A 14,642-nucleotide genomic window follows, 5' to 3' on the forward strand; every position below is an offset into this window, starting at 1 on the left:
GGCGCCGGGCCAGAGACACAATAACTCGCCGAATTCGCGAGGCCGGGGCGCACTAGGAAGCGAGGAGTCGGGAGAGGACGCGCGCCTTTTCGCCGCCGGTGCGCCTCCCTGGCCGCCTCGGAGGAGCCGGCGAGCGCGAAGGCGGCCGGTGCCAGCCGACTCCGACCGTCACCCTCGGCTCCACCCAGCGCTTGCTCGCGGGTCCCCAGCGGCCCCGGCACCAGGCAGCGGAGGAAGGAGAGCTGGAAGAGACGGCGCCGAGGAAGCGGATCGATTCTGCGTGACCACGAGAACCGTGGGCCTCATTAGGTCGCTCGATTTCGCTTATTCGTTACTTCTGATTTATAGGGGGTGGCCACTGTGCCTTTCCCTCCAAAGAGCTCGATTATCCGGCCTGAAATGCCTTTAAGCGCCAGCACGGTAGGTTGGCCCGAGCAGGGAATGAATCTTTGTGGAGCTTCGGAGCGCCCGCCTCCTCTCCTTGTCCCAAAGCCCAAAGCAGCCCCGAAGTTGGGGCTCCCCGGACTGAGTGCTTTACACACTGGCTGGTTTACTAGGAGCCCTGTGGACGCTGGCCGTCCAGTGACCCCACCAGTTTCAGCCCTCAGCCCGCGCTGGCCGAATAAGGGTGGAGAGGAAGGGCGGGAGAAATTTCCGCCTGGACCCGGTGATCCCAGAGCGAGCGGGCGAGGCCCCGGGAGAATCGGTCACCTGCTTCCCAGTAGCTAGTGTGGGAAGGGGGCTCGAGTTAGACACGCCCACTGTCATCAGGGCCAGTGTGTCTCGGCATCTTGGACTCCGCTCTAGCGAGCACAAGTGCCCAGCACGAAGGGTACCTCCACAGGGACCCCGTCTCTGCCATTCTCTCCCTAGAAGTCCCTGAACAAGAGAAACCTGAAGGGGCGTCGGAAATCTCGGTTCCATCAAACGCTGGCACCCGGGAAGGTCTGGCTGCCCCTGGCTGCCTTGCTTATTAAGTGAGTATCCATTTACTCCTCAAGCCGCTATTAAGTTCCAGTCCAGAGCACGCCGAAGACACACTGCCCACTAAAACTTCAATAAATCATCTATGCTGGGACATTGTTAGCTTCTCTGGTTTATCAGGAGAATCAACCCTTCCCACATCTGAAGTTCTCTGGTCTGTCTGTCTGTCTTTATTCTGTTAGCTATGGAGAAGCATCTGACAGGTGCCAATGACAAGGTATTGCTTTAGGCAGAGCAGGTAGGCTGGGTTTTGACAGAGCAGGAAGGAGGGCGTGCCTGAAAAGACCCTTCTCCTCCCGCCTTTGGAAGGGCCAGGTGGTCGTCTAGGCTTGTGCATATGGGTGTGTAAACATCAGAGGGGGAGTCCAGAAGAGACTGCCTCTGAGCCCAATCTCTAGAGAACTGATTCAAAGAGTCCCTTGCACATTCTCCTCAAGGAAGGTAGAGGCTTTCTGCCCACCAACACCAATGCACCTCGGCAGACGTGAAGAACTCTTCCTTCCCTCCATTGTTGTCTGTATCCTACCCTGTCCTCTAGCTGATAACTACTCACGGGAGGGTCACTACCAGTCATAAATCAGGTTCCCAAAGGGCAGGAACCTGGACATCAAGGCAGGGACTGTCTCCAGTGCATACTAGAGCGATGAAAGGATGAGATCCCCTTTAAAGTGGTGGCGGCAATGGCCATTGCGCTCATGTGAAGCTTTACCTCTGTGTCCTCTACACCTGTCCATCCCGCAAACAATACCCTTTGTCCGTCTCTGCATCTATTTCCTCGTTCTTCTTAATGGCTCTTTTCCTCTCTTTGGGGGGCAATCTTACCCTACTCCCCTACTTATGTCTGCTTAGACCCCCTCGTATGCCTTTCTCTCTAGATCACAGCTAGGTTCTTCCTCTTTCCCCTCTATCCCCGAGATTTCTCTCCTGACTCTTTCCTCTGGAACAGATGTACTATTTCAAGTTGATATCGTCCACTGACACAGACAATGGGGAGCTGTCCGGCCAAAGTCCACAGCAAATTCATTCTTAGTCCTAGGAAAACCAGCATTGTGAAACATGACAGCGAGACAGAAACCTGTTTTCGGCTTTTCTGTAATCCAGGTTGGAGGAAAGAGTGGTGAGCGGCGGTGGGGAGTCATTAGGAGAACTCCTGTCATTGACCACAACGAATTTCTAAACACAATGACTCTCGGGTACAGAGTTTGGCTTTTGAGCATTTGTGATTTTTTTTTTTGTTAAAAAGGGCGCACTCAAAAATTCAACCGTCCCTGGGTGGGCTCGAACCACCAACCTTTCGGTTAACAGCCGAACGCGCTAACCGATTGCGCCACAGAGACGGTGACGGTTGTTTGTGAGGCAGAGAGCCGAGTCAATAGGAGAGACCGCGATATGGCGCAAGAGCAGCGATCAACGCAAGCAGTCCCAGTAGCGTTTCCAGCGAAAGAAATCCGATCCCGGAGAACAGGGAGTCGTGGCCGGAGAACCAAGGCGGGTTGGGTTCCGGAGGGGAAGGCGAGGGGCACGCACGTCCCGCCTGGGTTACCCCGGAACGGTTGGCCCAGGCTATCCTCGGCCAGTGACCTATGTGTGGATGGGCACAGAACGTTCCTTTGTAGCGTGAACGGACTCAGGGCTACGTCAGTCGACCTGTAGGAATGGGGGTGACGGACTCCAAAAGCTGAGCAACCTGTAGACCCCCCGTCCCCCCCCAAAAAAAAAAATTCCCCTCCGCAATTGAACCCTCGCTGCACGAAACCTCGCTCGGCTTCCCATTGTGCAATGAATGAGCGCCCTCGGTATACAGCTGCCGGTGGGTATTCGCAGCTCCGCCAAGTGCCGGGTACACAGTAGGGATTTGTGAATGAATACATGAAGTCAGCTAGCTTGAGTAAAATGCCCAACTCCCACAGCGCCCCAGGAAGCCCAGGGACACCCCCTGAGTGCAGCCGCAGCGCCACAAGGCCGCGTCCGCAGCCCACGTGTTGCCAGCTCCGCCCCCTTCCCCGGGGCGGGCGGGGGGAGAGGGCGCCAGAGTCCAGGTCCGCCAAGATCCCAACATGCCCCGGACGGCAGGCTCTTCCGCACTCACAGTGACTTTTCACTTTCCGCTTTCCAGACCTCCGCTTTGGTGTCTCAACCAAACTATGCATATTTGTGACTGACGGGATGCTTATCCAATAGGAAGCTGCACTGCTCAGGAAGAGTCGGCCCATCAGCCAATGGGGGAGGCCCGGCGGGAGCGTTGGCTCAGAGAGAGCCAGAGCCGGTTTGCAGGAATTGCAGTGGCGATCGGGGTCCTACTAGAGCGCAATCATGGTGAGCTTGGGGAGTGGAGGGAAGGAGCCTGGGGTGGGAATTGAAAGCATGGATGGGTAAGCCTTGAATGTGGGACGGAGAGCGTCTGGTGGTCAGTAGAATGCGCATGGCAGGACCGTGCGGATGTGTGCGGTTCCTGGGTGCCCCGCCGGGCCGATCTTAGGGCTGGAGCTCCGGGTTTCCAGGCGCCTCCGGAGACTGGGCGGGGAGTTATGGCAACATTAGCTCCACGATCTGAGCCCCTTGATTTGTCTGTTTCCAGTCTATTATGTCCTATAACGGAGGGGCCGTCATGGCCATGAAGGGGAAGAACTGTGTGGCCATCGCTGCGGACAGGCGTTTCGGAATCCAGGCCCAGATGGTGACCACGGACTTCCAGAAGATCTTTCCCATGGGTGACAGGCTGTACATAGGCCTGGCCGGGCTGGCTACCGACGTCCAGACAGTGTAAGTGTCCCAGAGCCCCGCCTTCACTCTGGTGTCTTTGTTGACCAACTTGTCTCGAGCAGCCTGATGTGAGCCATCTGCCGAACACTACCACTGCTGGACTCTATGGGAAGCATCTTTGTCAGGGAGTCCTCTAATCTTGGTCTTGATATTACTGGCTAGCCGTCTCATTCTGCAGATGAAGACATTGAGAGTCTCAGAGAGCCTTTTGTTCAAGATGCCATTAATGAATGCCTGCCGGATCCCAGTGCAGGTTTCTCAGAAGCCAAAGGCTGTGCGTGCTCCCTAAAGCACTAGGTGGCTTACAAAACATACGTAACAGAGTGATAACTAACCCTGGTGAGCTGGTAGGCTTAAACTGCCCATTTGCCTAGTTGACAGGGGTTATGTGGTTTGAGAGATGGGAGAGTCTGAAGGGGAAGCAAACGGTCTGGTTTGTGATGCCTGAGCATGGGGGTTAGGATTGCTGTGGTTGGTGTTGGGGAAAGCAAGGAAGGGACTTTAAAAAATGAAATATGTAGCTGGGGTGGTGTTGGCTTTAATCCCAGTGCTTGGGAGGCAGAGGCAGGTGGATCTCTGTGAGTTTAAGGCCAGTTTGGTCTACAAAATGAGTTCCAAGACAACCAGGACTGTTAAACAGAGAAATCCTGTCTCAAAAAACCAAAAGAAAAAATTTCGCTTTTATGTGTGTGGGTATTTTGCCTACTTGTAGTCTGTGCACCACATGAGTGCCTGCAGAGGCCAGAAGAGGGCATTGGACACAGACACACACACACACACTGCATGCTTACCTAGCCTGAGTTGCAGATGATTGTGAGCCAATTATGTGGGTGCTGGGAATAGAATTCAGTTCTTCTGGAAGAGCAGTCATTGCTCTTAACTACTGAGCCAGCTCTCCAGCCCCTACATTTCTTCTTCTTATTATTTTATTGTGTTTGTATGCCCAGGTGCCACATGTGTGTGGAGGCCAGGGGACAACTTGCAAAAGTTGGTTCTGTCTTTCCATCACGTGGGTTTTAGGAACTGGACTGGTCAGGCTCGGCCTTAGGTGTTTTTGCCTATTGACCAACTCACTGTCTTCAAGGATGGGACTTTTTGAGTTGTTGCTGACTGGCCCCAGTGGCTGTTGTGAGGCCAAAGAGCGATTCATTCATTTATTCTTTGAGCATTGAGGTCAAGGGTCAAGTCTCTCTCTTTCTCTCCCCCTCCCTCCCTCCTGGTACTAGAAATTGAAACCAGGATTTTAAATGCTTAAGCATGTGATGTGCTATTGAATGTTATCCTCAGGCCCACGCCCCTATGTCCTTTTATTATTAATATTACTAAAAGATTTATCTTATTGTGTGTGGATGGGTGTTTTGCCACATGTATGTCTGCGTACCAACTGCATGTTGTGCCCTGGAGGCCAGAAGAGGTTGTTGGATTCCCCAGAACTGGAGTTGCCGAAGGCTGTTAGCTCCTATATAGGCGCTGGGAATCGAACCTAGGTTGTCTGGAAGAACAGCCAGTGCTCTTACACACTGAGCCATCTCCCCAGGCAATGCCCCTCCAGGCCCTTTATTTTTATTTTTTAAATGTAATACAGCCCACCCTCTGTGTCTAAAGGTTCTGCATCAGATTGAACTAGCTTGAAAGGAAAGTATTCTGCTGGAATGGGGCTGTAATTCGATGGTGGAGAGAATATGTTTAGTAAGCGTAAGGCCCTGTGTTCAATCTCTAGCATTAGGGAAAGAAAAAAAGATGGTGGTGGTGGCTCATGCTTATAACCCCAGCATTAGGGAGGATGAGGCAGGAGAATCACACCTACCTCAAGGTTCGGTGGATCACCTAGTGAGTTCCAGGTTACCCTGGGCTACAGAGCTAAGTGGGACAGCTATGAATTTGGAGGAAAAGATTGCATCTGTACTAAATACACTCGGAATTTTTTCTTGTCAATGGTCCCCAAACACTGAGGTAGAAGAAACATTCACATGGCGTTGACATTGTTTCAGAACATAGTAACCCAGGGGTTTAAAGACCCAGGGGACCATTACATACTAGAAAATGATTTGAAGCTGGGTGGTGGTGGCACCTGCCTTTAAATCCATCACCATGTCTTGAAAACCAACCAACCAAACAAACAAAGAAGGTGATTTGAAAACAATGCCATTTCATATGAGGACCATCTAATCTTGTGCCCGAAGTCAGCAAGTGACATTTCCAAGATGGTTCCTGTTGTGAGTATGTTGTGACTGAGATCCAGCAGTTAGGACTGTTATAGGGAAAGATAGTGAGAGTTTTTTTTTTGTTTGTTTTTGTTTTTTTTTCAGGTTTTTTGGTTTTGTTTTGTATTTTTCTTTTAAAAAATATTTATTCTTTTATGTGCATTGGTGTTTTGCCTGCATGTATGTTTGTGTGAGGGTGTCGGGGTACCATGTGGGTGCTAAGACACAAACCTGGTCCTCTGAACCGCTGAGCCATCTCTCCAGCTCCATATTTTGGTGGGGGAGATTCAAGATAGGGTTTCTTTATATAGCCTTGGCTGTCTTGGAACTCGCTCTGTAGACCAACCTGGCCTCAAACTCACAGAGATCCACCTGCCTCTGCCTCCCAAGTGCTGGGATTAAAGGCTTGTGCCACCACTGAGGAGGCACCCCCTCTTTTTAAATTAAATTAAATTAAATTAAATTTTATTCAAATGAGTGCTTTGCCTGCATGTATGTCTGTGCACCACATGTATGCCTGGTATCTGAGGAAGTGGTGAGCTTCCATGTGGGTGCTGGGAATCGAACCAGGGTCCTTCACAAGAACAAGTGCTTTTAACTACTAAGCCATCTCTCTAGTCCTGATGGTGACTGATTGATCGATCTATCTATCTATCTATCCATCTATCTTTCTTCCTTCCTGCCTTCCTACCTTTCTTTTTTTCTTTCTTTCTTTCCTTTACTATGCCACTTTTGAGGAGCTAAGGCAAGTCCTCCAAAGGGAATGGGTTTTGAAGTTACACCTCAGGACTGGACAGGCCTTGGTGACATGTTGAATCTGGGGGAGCAGAGTCTTGAGGGACAGTATGTGGGGGGGCATGTTGTAAGCTGTACCTAGAGAGCTGAGCCTTATTTTTTGCAGGGGACCAGGGAGAAGTCAAAAAAGGAGAAGAAATGGAAGGCAATATAATATGGCATAGTGGGTAAAGGTGCTTGTGGCTAAGCCCAGTAACCTGAGTTCAATCCCTGGAACCCAGATGATAAAAGGAGAGAACCGACACCCTACACGTTGTCCTCTGACCTCCACATGTACAATAAACATCTACCTAAACATATGCACACATTGAAACGAATAAATAATAAAATAGCAACAAAAAGAAAAAGAGGAGTGGAGAAAGTTGGGGTAGGATTTCCGGGGAGGACATGAGGCCTAAGCAGCAGCAGGTGCTGGCCTCCCAAAAGATGGGAGGGAAGCTTATTGGAATCCACCCCCCCCCCCCCCCCAAGACAGGGTTTCTCTGTGTAGCTTTGTGCCTTTCCTGGAACTCACTCTGTAGCCCACACTGGCCTCGAAGGCTTGCTTATCGGGACTCTTGAAAAGTCTCAAGAACACAGCTTCCCTGGGCTCACTGTGAGGCTCCGGCAGCCCTCCTTCGCTGTGTCCTTCTGGAAGCTCTTCTCACTGGGTTTGCCTGCTTGCCGTGGGCAGCACCTCCTCATTCTCTTGGCCTCAGCTTCCTTCCCTATAAGATGAAGTTCAATTCACCCCAAGACGCTCCGTTCCTGTGTCTTGGAAGCCTTGCTTTGCTTAGTACGTGTGGCATTGGTTGGTTCTATGTGGGGATGTTCTGGAACTCTGAGGTAGCCCTAGGGGACAACAGGTCATCCTCTGCAGGCACCTTCTCATCAGTGAGTACAGCTCTGCTCCATCGTTCCTTGGTAGGGACGGGAGTCGTGTCTCCTTGTGGTACACCTGACTGTGCAGGTTGAAGTCCAGATGACTTTTACCAGTGACTCATTCTCTGCTTCTCCCACCCCAGTGCCCAGCGCCTCAAGTTCCGGCTGAACCTGTATGAGCTGAAGGAAGGTCGGCAGATCAAGCCTTACACCCTCATGAGCATGGTGGCCAACCTCTTGTATGAGAAAAGGTGAGTGGAAGCCAGGGGGTGTGGGGGGGCGCTTAGACACTGAGTTAGGCAGAGTGCTGTGGGGACAGTTCCTCCCTGGCCTCCCTCTTTCTTTCATTCCTCACCTTACTCTCCCCCCCCCCCCCCCTTTCCTTCCTGTCTGAGACAGTCTCACTCTAGCATGGCTGGCCTGGAACTCAGATACACCAGGCTGGCCCGGGGTTATCTGCCTCATGAATGCTGGCCCACATGACCTGTCCTCCCAGCCATTCTTTTTGTTGTTGTTTTGTTTTTTGTTTGTTTTTTCGAGACAGGGTTTCTCGGTGTAGTTTTGGTGCCTGTCCTGGAACTCACTCTGTAGCCCAGGCTGGCCTCGAACTCACAGAGATCTGCCTGGCTCTGCCTCATAAGTGCTGGGATTAAAGGTGTGTAAAGGTGTGCGTGCACCACCACTGTCCTGCTGTTCCCTTATTCTTGTAGTGGACCCAGGTTTGACTCCCAGCACCTACAGGACAGCTCACAACAGTCTGTGACTCCAGTTCTAGGCGATCTGATGCCCTCTTCTGGCCTCTGTGGGCACTGTATGCATGTGGTGTACAGACGTACATACAGGCAAAACACCCATACACATAAAAATAAAGATAAAAATCTAAAAACAAGGTCATCATATATCAAAAGAAGATGAAAATTTTAAATATCTTGTAAAATTTGATTCTCAGGAGGCTTGAAAAACTCAGGATCATGATACTTTTAGCATCCTTGGCACCCACACATGCACATAAAAACAAAAAGGAAAAAAAAAAGGAAAGAACTTTGTGTCAAATTATCCTATTTGACCTGCGCATGGTGACGTCCACCTGTCATCACAGTACTGGGTTATTCGAGGCAGGAGGATCAAGAGTTCAAAACCCACTACATAGGAAGTTTGGTTTTTTAAAGATTTTTTCTTAATTTATTGTGTATAGTGTTATATATGCCTGCATGCCAGAAGAGGGTGCCAGATCTCATGGATGGTTGTGAGCCACCGTGTGGTTGGTGGGAACACCATGTGGTTGAACTCTGACCTCTAGAAGAGGTTAAGAGCACTGCTTGTTCTTCTACATAGGAAGTTTTTAAGATTTTTTTATTTATTTTATGTATGGATGTTCTGCCTGCATGTATGACTTTATGCCAGAAGAGGGCACCAGATCTCATTACAGATGGTTGTGAGCCACCATGTGGTTGCTGGGAATTGAACTCAGGACCCCTGGAAGAGCAGCCAGTGTTCTTAACCGCCGAGCCATCTCTCCAGCCCCATCACACTTGTTTTGCTGTGGCTCCCCCCCCCCCTGCATCCCCCATAGGTACATGGACAGAACCCAGCTAGGCCTCCCACAGACTAGGCGGGTGTTCTGCTGTATCCTTCGCCTTCACCAAACTCCTCCCTTCTTTTATTTTTATTTTTTTCCTTTAAGTATTTCTTTTGTGGTGATGGGGGTTAAACTTAGGGCATCATACCTGCTAGGTAAATGCTGTACCTCCAAGGTCCAGTTCCAGTCCTAAATCATTTTTATAGCACCATTACTGACGACCATGTCCTCAGACATACTGCTTGCTCAGTTTAATCCCCAGGACTGGGGCTGGAGAGATGGCTCATCGGTTAAGAGCACTGACCGCTCTTCCAGAGGTTCTGAGTTCAATTCCCAGCACCCACATGACAGCTCACAACTGTCTGTAACTCCAGGATCCAACACCTTCACACAGACATATATACAGGGAAAACATCAATGCACACAAAATAAAAAAAATAAATTATTAAAAAAAAATCCCTAGGACCAACCTCCACGTGCCTACACACTCACCCTACACACTCACCCTACACACTCACCCTACACACTCACCCCTATACACTCACCCTACACACTCACCCCTATACACTCACCCTATACACTCACCCTACACACTCACCCCTATACACTCACCCTACACACACTCAAGTGCTGTAGACCATCAGGAGGCACTTGGGAGGTCAGGCGGCACTTGGGAGGCAGAGGCAGATGGATCTCTGTGAGTTTGAGGCCAGCCTGGTCTACAGAGTGAGTGCCAGGACACACAAAAAACAAACAAACAAACAAACAAAAAATGCTACAAACCAAGGAGACACACAGGAAGTTTCTACTGGGATTGGCCATTCTGTCTTTAATTTTTTTTTTGTTTTTGTTTTTGGTGTTTGCTTTTTGAGACAGGGTCTTTCTGTAGTTCAGCCCTAGCTGAACTAGAAATCACTATGTAGACCAGGCTGGCCTCAAACTCACAGAGATGCTCCTGCCTCCCAAGTGCTGGTATCAAAGGTGTGTGCCACTATGACCAGCTTAAACCTGTCCATTAAGATCACAGGGTGCTGTTTGTAGTCCAGGTTGGTGTCCAGCTCCTCGATCCTCCTTCCTCTTGAAAGCCAGGGCCAGACATGTGCCACTATACCCAGCCATTTAAAAATTTTTAATTTTTAAAATTTTTTTTGCACTACTGGAACTCAAACTGTTGGGCTCTATGCATACTGGGCATGTGCTCTGCCAGGGAGCCACACCCTAGGCCAGTCTCAAATCCTTTTTCTAGAGAAGCGGGGGTGTAAATGCACAAACAGAGCGCGTAATCATGGTGGGACTTGGGCTAGTAATGAAGATGAGAAGCAGAATTCTCAACGAAAGACTAGCGAGGGAGGGCGGGAGGGAAGGTGGGGAAGAGAAGTCAGGGAGGAGGTGAACACAGTAGAACCTTGCCGGGAGAGGGGGAGGGTCTGCACAGGGAGCCACAGTGAAGGGATGTTCCCAAGCCCCTCCCTTGGTCGCCTCCCTTGTCTGAGCAGACGTGTGTGAACTCTGGACTCTCTCACCCTGGCCACAGGTTTGGTCCCTACTACACAGAGCCGGTCATCGCTGGGTTGGACCCGAAGACCTTTAAGCCCTTCATTTGCTCTCTAGACCTCATTGGCTGCCCCATGGTGACTGATGACTTTGTGGTCAGTGGTACCTGCTCCGAACAAATGTATGGGATGTGCGAGTCTCTCTGGGAGCCCAACATGGTAAGTTAGCAACAGCCGTCAGCCCCTGGCCATTATAGACAAGTGTGTCTGTGCAGCAGGAATTGGGGGAAGGTGGGGAAAGAGAGCAGGCCACTGCTGCTGCTCCGTCTGAGGGTGTCCAGAAGTTCCCCCTGGGCTGGCCGGCCGGGAGGAGAGCAGCCTCTGTTGACCCACCCCGGTCCCATGTTTATTACAGCATCACACTGGGTTTCCAGTGTGATGACAGGCAGTACCAGTGTGAGCCTGGAGCTGGGTTTCTGAACTAGAAACCCTTCTATTTCAGCCATTTTGTTTGGCTGGTTTTGGCTTTTGAGGCAGGGTTTCTCTTTGTAACAACAGCTCTGGCTGTCCTGGAACTCGCTCTGTAGACCAGGCTGGCCTTGACCCTCACAGATCCGCCTGCCTCTGCCTCCCTGGGTGGAAACCTATTTCATAAGTGAGTCAGTCCTGTTCCGCCTCTATTCGCCTCAGCTGTGAGTGGGCGCATTCCCCAGACGGGAACCGAGGAAAGGGAAAAGTTAGAGCTGCACTCACAGGGAGGCGATGAACTGCGGCTGCTCTGTGGGCTTGGTGGAGGCCAGGTGCAAAGTGACTTCAAGGGCTTAGCTGCCATCAGCAAGGCAGGTCATTCAAATAGGTGTTCAGACACAGAGAAGGAGGAAGAGGAAAAAGCAGGCCCGGGGGCTGGCAGAGTAGCCTGTCCTGGGGTACAGGCAGGCCAGATGTGTTCAGTGAGTTGAGAGTGCCTGTAAGTGGGAGCATGTGTGTGGTGAGATGAAGCTGGGGAAGAGTAGGGCGGGACCTTCAGCACCCCGGTGTTCAGTGAAAGGAACCTGGGGGTCCCGGCTACAGCTGCTTTTGACGGGTCGGTCATCTACAGGATGCTGGGGTCCTGACTGGGGCCAGGAGGGAGGCCAGAGTCAAGGCAGGGAGTCCAAGATGGAGAACTGAGGGGAAGGGCTGGCCTGAGGCTTGGACTTGTGAGATTGCGTGGGCTGAGTTTGGGGGTGCCTGTGGGACATGCAGGACCGTCTCAGGCTGCAGAGAAGTACACTGGAGCCTAGCAGAGACACACTTCATTTTACAAAGGGGGCTGAGGCTCTGGCGGAGGGTATAATTATGACACTTGCCCAAGGTCACACTGTCAGGTTTGAAGTGTTTTCTTCGTCCTGTTTCTTCCTGAGGAAGGAGCTGGGAAGTTCCCATATTCAAGGAACCATCATCCCCCACTCCAGGCAGGGCAGCTGGGGTCCAGAAAGTAAGAGGGTGAGAAGGCACACAGCTCGCTCTGACAGCTTTGCTCTGTCGGCAGGATCCAGAACACCTGTTTGAGACCATTTCCCAAGCCATGCTGAATGCCGTGGACCGGGATGCCGTGTCGGGCATGGGCGTCATTGTTCACATCATGTGAGTATGAGTTGGGAGAAGTCTAGAACCTTCCCAGACACTTGTGTCCTCCTCTGCTCCTAGCATACCACTGACCTCGGAAGCCCTCACCAGGTGTCAGGGCAGAGGAGCCACTGAAAGCAGAGCGTGGTGACAGGAACAAGGCGGGGACATTTGTATTGCAGGCACTGGGGAGGCGGGGGCCAGAGGATTTTGAGTTCAAGATTAGCCTGAGCTAAACAGTAAAACCCTGTCTCAAAGAAGTACGAGAGGGACAGAGAAGGAAGCAGTGAGCCAGCACAGGCCCAGAGCCCCAGAGTCAGTGCTTCACCACAGCAGGCAGCTAGGTGCGGCCCAGGCTCCCCAGCCCTCTGTTGGGTGACACTTTGTGACCCCGAGTCTCCTCCCAGTGGACATTTCTTCCCCAGTGGTATCCCCAGAGTTTCAGGGGTGACCATGGGAAGCAGCTCCCTGCAGACTGAGTGGCCAGTGGCTCTCCATCCTCCCCACGCCTTCCAGTCTACAGCCCGGAACTGTGTGCATGGTTCACAGCCCGTATCCCATTCCCAGCCAGACCCGAGGTGCTCTCTCCGTTTGTTCGAGGCTGTCACCAGGAACCTGATAGAATGGCATAGTGTCCCCTTTCCTGATGGGTCCTGCTTACTCACCATGAGAAGCAGAATTGAGTGACCCAGGTTCTTGTGTCTACTGCAGTGAGACTCGGGTGCTTGTTCTGTGGGCCTGGGGGGTTCCGCTCCTTTAGAAGGTGTTTCAGTCGAGCCCAGACCATCTCCGGAGAAAGCGCCCCTGCCCATGCCCATGCCCATGCCCCCCTCCTAACAGTCCGTAGGGCAGCAGGCGCCAGGCAGCCTTTCCCGTTCTTACAGCTAAGGCTCGGAGGGGAGGGAGGCAGGCAGACGAGAACAGCACCCCTGATTTTGTGTGTGTGTGTGTGTGTGTGTGTGTGTGTGTGTGTGTGTGTGTGTGGTTTTTCTCCCTGGCAGTGAAAAGGACAAGATCACCACCAGGACACTGAAGGCCCGGATGGACTGACCCCATGCTCTGGTCCCAGCTTTCTTTTGTTGTTTTTCTTTTTAATAAAATTGCTTTTCTTTCACTCGACTTGTCTTTGTTCCTGTAGCTTTGTCCCCATGGGGGGACAGGGGCCAGTACAAAGCTGCTTTATCTCGGCCCTCTTTGGGAATTGAACCCAGGCCCTTGGGCATGCCAAGCACACGTTCTGCTCCTGAGCTGCCCCTCAGCCCTGTGTTTTCTTTTGGACTTGCCTTGCTTCATTGGCACATATGGGGCTCCCTACTAGTCACTAGTGGACGCCTGCGCTAGGCCTGGGCTGGTCACTCACTCAGTGTCCAGATCCACTTGCTAAGTGGTGTTGCAAGGATATAAACCAGTGTTCCATTTGACCCCCAAACCTAGACCTCCTTTACTGACCTCTATTGGTAGTCTTCCACCATTTTTCCAGGTCCTTGGAATTTGGCCAAGGACCCATGAATGGTCCAGGTCAGTATTTGTCTTCAGTTCATCACTGGGGTGGTGGGGCGCAGTCTCCTCCTTCGGGATGATCTCATCCACTACTTGGAGCACTGTCTGGCTCACAGTAGCTCATCTCGAAACTGACAGTAGATTCAGTACTCCAGTAAACAGATGTTTGCACGGTTCCCAGGCAGCCTCTGAATTATCTGCAGGGCCCAGTCAAACTCATTCCTGTTGAAAATAAGTTTTTTTGCAGCGCTGGGGGAATCGAACCCAAGGCCTTCAATGTTGGGCAGTATTCTACCACTAACCACAGCCCAGGCTCGTGTCTGCCCTCCAGACTCCTGTCTTCCTCTGCAGGGTTGGGATTATAGAAACACACAACCATGTGGGATTTGGCTGCCCTTTTTTTTTTTTAACTTTCTGAATCAGAAGGTCTGGGATGAGCTCAGAGTTTTGTTTCTGCATCTCAGGTGCCACTGCTAATGGCTGGTCCAGATCCACATTGAGAGCTGCTGAACTAAACTTTCGTGTGCTTGCACACACTTGTGCGTATGCTGGGGATGGAACCTAGGGCCTTGCACATTGCTAGGCAAGCACTCTCACTGAGAAACACCCTAGCCCAAGTACTAAACTTTAAGGTCCAAGTATGTAGATGGGTAGCTGGAGGCATACGAGGATGCTGTATTCGAAGCCCCACAGCCAGTTGGGATACGTGGCTCCTAGCCATTGTCGATCCACAGCTCAAGTGAGGACGGGGCAGTGGTGCACGGTGCTGTTATCTGGGCGGCGTCCCACCCAGTGCCGGGAGCTTAACATTGCTCAATAATTGCATCTACCAGATTGCTTCTCCAAACCATACAC

The 14,642-nt window shown here is 51.5% G+C and overlaps 1 protein-coding gene and 1 non-coding gene across 2 annotated transcripts; one reads left to right on the top strand and one right to left on the bottom strand.

Moving 5' to 3' along the window:
* Positions 1-2,247: 2,247 nt before the first annotated feature.
* Trnan-guu (transfer RNA asparagine (anticodon GUU)) lies at positions 2,248-2,321 on the bottom strand. The gene has a single exon. It is a non-coding gene; the product is annotated as a tRNA-Asn (tRNA).
* Positions 2,322-3,151: 830 nt separating this feature from the next.
* Psmb3 (proteasome 20S subunit beta 3) lies at positions 3,152-13,401 on the top strand. Its single transcript, XM_006971864.4, has 6 exons — positions 3,152-3,300; positions 3,563-3,747; positions 7,751-7,858; positions 10,721-10,898; positions 12,211-12,305; positions 13,289-13,401. Exons 1-6 carry the CDS (start codon positions 3,298-3,300, stop codon positions 13,335-13,337), a joined length of 618 nt encoding a protein of 205 aa, XP_006971926.1. The 5' UTR covers positions 3,152-3,297; the 3' UTR covers positions 13,338-13,401.
* The last annotated feature ends 1,241 nt before the right edge of the window (positions 13,402-14,642 follow it).

This window comes from Peromyscus maniculatus, chromosome 8 (genome assembly GCF_049852395.1).
Source record: "Peromyscus maniculatus bairdii isolate BWxNUB_F1_BW_parent chromosome 8, HU_Pman_BW_mat_3.1, whole genome shotgun sequence".
Lineage (NCBI taxonomy): Eukaryota > Metazoa > Chordata > Mammalia > Rodentia > Cricetidae > Peromyscus > Peromyscus maniculatus.